The sequence below is a fragment of the Pempheris klunzingeri genome, chromosome 17 (assembly GCF_042242105.1).
Source record: "Pempheris klunzingeri isolate RE-2024b chromosome 17, fPemKlu1.hap1, whole genome shotgun sequence".
NCBI lineage: Eukaryota > Metazoa > Chordata > Actinopteri > Acropomatiformes > Pempheridae > Pempheris > Pempheris klunzingeri.
Window position 1 is genome coordinate 682,744 of NC_092028.1, and position 5,101 is coordinate 687,844.

The window sequence follows — 5,101 nt, forward strand, 5'->3', positions numbered from 1 at the left end:
GTGAGAGAGTATGTGTGTGTGTGAGTATGTGTGTGTGTGTGTGTGTGAGTATGTGTGTGAGAGAGTATGTGTGTGAGAGTGTGTGTGTGTATGTGTGTGTGTGAGTATGTGTGTGTGTGTGTGTGTGTGTGAGAGTATGTGTGTGTGTGTGAGAGTATGTGTGTGTGTGTGTGTGTGTGTGTGAGAGTGTGTGTGTGTGAGAGTATGTGTGTGTGTGTGTGTGTGAGTATGTATGTGTGTGTGTGTGTGTGTGTGTGTGTGTGTGAGAGTATGTGTGTGTGTGTGTGTGTGAGAGAGTATGTGTGTGTGTGTGAGAGTATGTGTGTGTGTGTGTGTGTGTGTGTGTGTGTGTGTGTGTGAGAGTATGTGTGTGTGAGACTATGTGTGTGTGTGTGTGTGTGTGTGTGTGTGTGTGTGTGTGTGTGTGTGTGTGAGAGAGTATGTGTGTGTGTGTGTGAGAGTATGTGTGTGTGAGACTGTGTGTGTGTGTGTGTGTGTGTGTGTGTGTGTGTGTGTGTGTGTGTGTGTGTGCGCTAAAGCATCTCTGTGAAACCACGGCGATGGATCAAAGCCAGCCCTCTCTCCCTCTCTCTGCCAGCTACCATCTCTGGTTGCCACGGAAACCCAGCATGCTGGGCTCCGGCTCTCGACTGATGCTATTTGAAGAATCGACACACAAAACATAAATAAATAAATAAATAAATAAAATTACACCTTCAAGACGCTCTGACTGTGTGTGTGTGTGTGTGTGTGTGTGTGTGTGAGAGAGAGAGAGAGAGAGAGACGTACGCCCGCAGGTGTAATGGGGGATTATGTCGTCACCATGTAAATCTGGGCTCTCTGTATGTGAACATGATGCCAGTGTGTTCAGTGCTCTCTCTGAATGTGTGTGTGTGTGTGTGTTCCTGTATCTTTGTGAGGACCGCTCTGGGTTCTGAGTGTGAGAACATGTCGTGCGTTCCTCTCTCCTTCATGGATCTCCGTCTGTAGCAGCTTTACATCGATGTGATGAAGCTTTGACTTCACAGCCATTTTAGCAACAGACATTCCTGCCCGTTTACTTTATCCATGAACAGTAAATAATATTAAAGGAGAATTCTACGGTTTCTACCCATGATCCTCTCTCGTTTGATCCACCGACAGACTCAGAGTGTTATTCTAAGTGTGTGACAGCATCATGGAAAGGATCCCTACAGAGAGAGACCTGGAAGATCCTTTTGGTTTAACCACAAACAGCACACACACCAGACTACATTCACTAAAACAGGGATTCTACACTGTCGATTTTGGCCTACTGCTGCCTTGATAGGATTAGTGTGTTTGTGTTATTGTGTGTCTTTGGTGTTTTATAGGGTTAGCTCAGATCCAACACAAGATTTATGTAACACACAATCACACGATGGAGGCAGCAGCAGAGCAGCAGCTCCTGTGTCCTGTTCTCTAAAATCCCTGTTTTAGTGAATGTAGTCTGGTGTGTGTGCTGTTTGTGGTTAAACCAAAAGGATCTTCCAGGTCTCTCTCTGTAGGGATCCTTTCCATGATGCTGTCACACACTTAGAATAACACTCTGAGCCTGTCAGTGGATCAAACAAGCTCTTCTAGTGGACCTACTGTGATCAGGTGCCTTGAAAGACGCCAACATATGTACGAATGGGGCCCCTATTGAACACTACCAGAGGTCTGCTTTAATGAGCAGCCACACATCGACGCCCAGTCGAGCTGATAACAAAATATCTTGAATTACACACACAGTCCCTCTATTACATCATCTATTGATCCCATACTATCTTGTTTATTACCACAGACGTTTGCCGACTTCTTCCACAGACAGAACAGGAAATATTAGAACTCATACAGACAAAATCTTTTAAAAGGAAGGTTCAAATAAAAACTACACAGACGAAACCTGGAGACACCTGTCAATCATCCTGTGTGTGTGTGTGTGTGTGTGTGTGTGTGTGTGTGTGTGTGTCTCACCGCCGTGCACTGTCTCAGGAGGCAGGACTGCTTCATCCGGCCGGGCCCTCCGAACTTCTTCATGTCCTTACAGAAGTGACACTCTCCACACTCGGTCCTCATGCAGGCCTGGCAGCGCCGGCACCGCGTCCGCCGCCGCCTTGCGCCCCCGCCAGCCCCCCCACCCAGCGCCTTACTGCCCGACATCCCCAAACAAGTCAGCTGCAGAGACAGACAGACAGACAGACAGACAGACAGACAGACAGACAGACAGACAAGGGTGAAAACTCTCTGCTTTAAACGGTCTCCGCTCCATAACCCAAACAAAGATGGCGGCTCAATCAGAGCTGCTTCCTCCTCTGGCTGCCATCTTTGTTTGGGTCAGGGACACCACAGCTGCAATGATTAGTCATTAAACAGTTATCGATCGCGGTGAACTGGGTCCGTCTGTGGTTTGGTTTCATGGACTCTGCCGTGTGATACGTGGTCTCCTGTTTTCAGACTCGTTGCTGGGGGACCAGGATCTGGTTCAGCTCTGCAGACTGGCTGTGACTCCGCGACGGCGCTCTTTAGTTTCTCGACACAGAAGTCGTTTTCGAGCGACGCCTCCAGAAGTGTTCCCCGTCAGCTCAGACCACGTGACCACGTACGGTTCCTCTGTGATCCAGGTGGTTACCGGCGATCCGCTCACACTGACCTGTCAGAGCGGAACCTGTGATCCAGACACCGAAGCCGTGTGAATGATTCGTGACCGTCGGCGTGCGGACGTCACACATATCGGCCGTTCTTCCTCTGGAGAAACCGACTCCAGACCTCCGTCATAACTGGTGTGATGGTGTGTCCTCTAACTTGTTCCTGGAGACCACTGACTGACTTTCTGTCTGTTCCCTTCTTCTACACACGAGTGGTCGTTTCCCCCCGGCGCTCAGGCTCCGGATGGATTCCACCCGTGTCCTGAACGACCGGGTCGGCTGAGAGGAGGAGGAGGAGGAGGAGGAGGAGGAGGAGGAGCGGCTCTGTGCATCAGACGACCAGCTCTTCATCTTCATCCTGTTGCCAACGGGACGCCAGAACACTCTTCCTCCTCGCCAGCGCTTCACGTGGCGTCCTGACGTCTGACCGAGCGACTCGCCTGGTAACGGATGAAACGTTTCTGTGACGCCGCTCCTGCACCACGCGGCGCTCTGCTCGGAGCCCCGACCGTCCGTGGTCACCAGGCGGCGGCCGTGGCCGTAGCTGAGGACGGCGCCTCCGCCGGTGCTTCTCTCCATCGGCAGCATGACGGCCGACTCCCCCTGACGTGGAGGCGTGGCTCCGATTCTGATTGGCGCTCTGATATCTGACCGGCTGATCTGAGACCTGCTGTGGAGACAATAAAAGGTGGCGTGCTGCGGGCGGTCAGACGCCACGGGGCAGCGGGGAGGCGGACCGTGGTGCTGCAGGACGGGGCAGGACGGGGCAGGACGGGGCAGGACGGGGGGGGCAGGACGGGGCAGGAAAACTTCACTGTCGTGTCACATTTTTAGCAAACTGACTGCAGCCGCTCGGTGTTTGTGCCCTGCTCCCTCTCCCCCTCTCCCCCCTACAGTGGCTGCCCTCTCCATGCCTCTCCTCCTCCTCTCCATCCCTCTCCCCCTCTCCTCCTCCTCTCCATCCCTCTCCTCCTCCTCTCCATCCCTCTCCCCCTCTCCTCCTCACAGCCCTGCTCCTTCTCCTCCTCTCCTCCTCCTCTCCATCCCTCTCCCCCTCTCCTCCTCACAGCCCTGCTCCTTCTCCCCCTCTCCTCCTCCTCTCCATCCCTCTCCCCCTCTCCTCCTCACAGCCCTGCTCCTTCTCCACCTTCTCCTCCTCTCCTCCCTCTCCTGTGGCTGCACCAGGACTCTTCCCATGTCTCTGTGGTTGGACTCTTATGTAAATGATGCTAACAGCAGCAGCCTGCTCGGCGGTCCAATGGGTCTAGTTGTCGTTACCGAGCTCACCTGTTACCTGTGCTGCTGAGCTCACCTGTGCTGCTGAGCTCACCTGTGCTGCTGAGCTCACCTGTGCTGCTGAGCTCACCTGTGCTGCTGAGCTCCATGTGAACCTGCCTGACTGACAACATTAGCATGAGAACACAGAGCTAGCTAACACAGGTTAGCAGCCAACAATAATGAAGATGCGCATCTGGCTCCACAGCGAGCTAGCTGCTAGCGGCTAACAGCTAGCCGTCACAGTAACCTACATTTGGCGAATGCACGCGGACAGAGCCTTACCTGCGGACGTTAGGGGCCGTCAGGTGTGCCGTTAGCTAAAGACTGGTGTGTGCGGACTGAGCCCCGCCGCCCGGGCCCGTCCCCCGCTAGTGTGAGAGGGCACCGTCCCTCCTGCTAACACGCTACGGGGCTAGCTGCGGTGCTGCAGTCCGCTTCCTCTTTCATTATCTGCCCGCTCCGGACAGACATCGACCCGGGCGCGCGGAGGTTAGCACAAACATGGCGGGGGGTGGGGGGGGGGGCAGAGAGAGCCTCCCGCTGCTCACTCACCTCTTCGTATCAGGTCGCATACTCCTTGGTCGCTCATTAGAAATAATATTAGCCAGCAGCTAGCCAACGTTAGCTCGGGTGTAGCGCAGCTAGCCGTCCGCTTCCTTGTTTCTTTCTCCGCCAGGCTGCCGTCCGCTCCCGGGCTGCTTCACACGCTGCGCCCCATGCTGCTGCTGCTGCTCCGGCTAGCTCCGGGCTAGCCCACCGGCCCCGCGGCGGCTCCAAATGTCTCGATTACCAAACTGATCGATATCGATAAAGTGAAGGGCGCAGTGCTGCTGACTGAGTCGTGCCCATTCACTCCCCTCTCTCTCTCTCTCTCTCCCTCTCTCTCTCTCTCTCTCCCCTCCCTCCCTGTGTGAGTCTACCTCTCTCTCCCCTCCGCTCCGCACGTTACAACGTGTTCCTCCCCCCTTCTTCCCGGGGGGCTTCAAAACACCTAAAATGGCTCATTTCGGCCGGGGCGCAGTGTTTTAAACCGACTCTGGCAGCGATAACCCTCCGCGGGAACTAGGCCCCGCCGCTGGCTGCGCTAAGCCGCTCAGACTGAGGGGCTGCGGGGCGGCTATTGTTCTCCGGCTCTATTGTGCGGCGCCTCGGCTGCGGTGCGGTGCGGTGCGGTG

General features: G+C 54.8%; 1 protein-coding gene across 1 annotated transcript in view; it reads right to left on the bottom strand.

The window, feature by feature from the left end:
• The window catches only part of LOC139217019 (F-box/LRR-repeat protein 19), a 17,465-nt gene extending 15,302 nt beyond the window's left edge, over positions 1 to 2,163 (bottom strand). The window contains exon 1 of the mRNA XM_070848287.1: positions 1,978 to 2,163. Coding sequence (XP_070704388.1) covers positions 1,978 to 2,163 — 186 coding nt within the window. The remainder of the gene's footprint in view (positions 1 to 1,977) is intronic.
• Between the last annotated feature and the right edge of the window lie 2,938 nt (positions 2,164 to 5,101).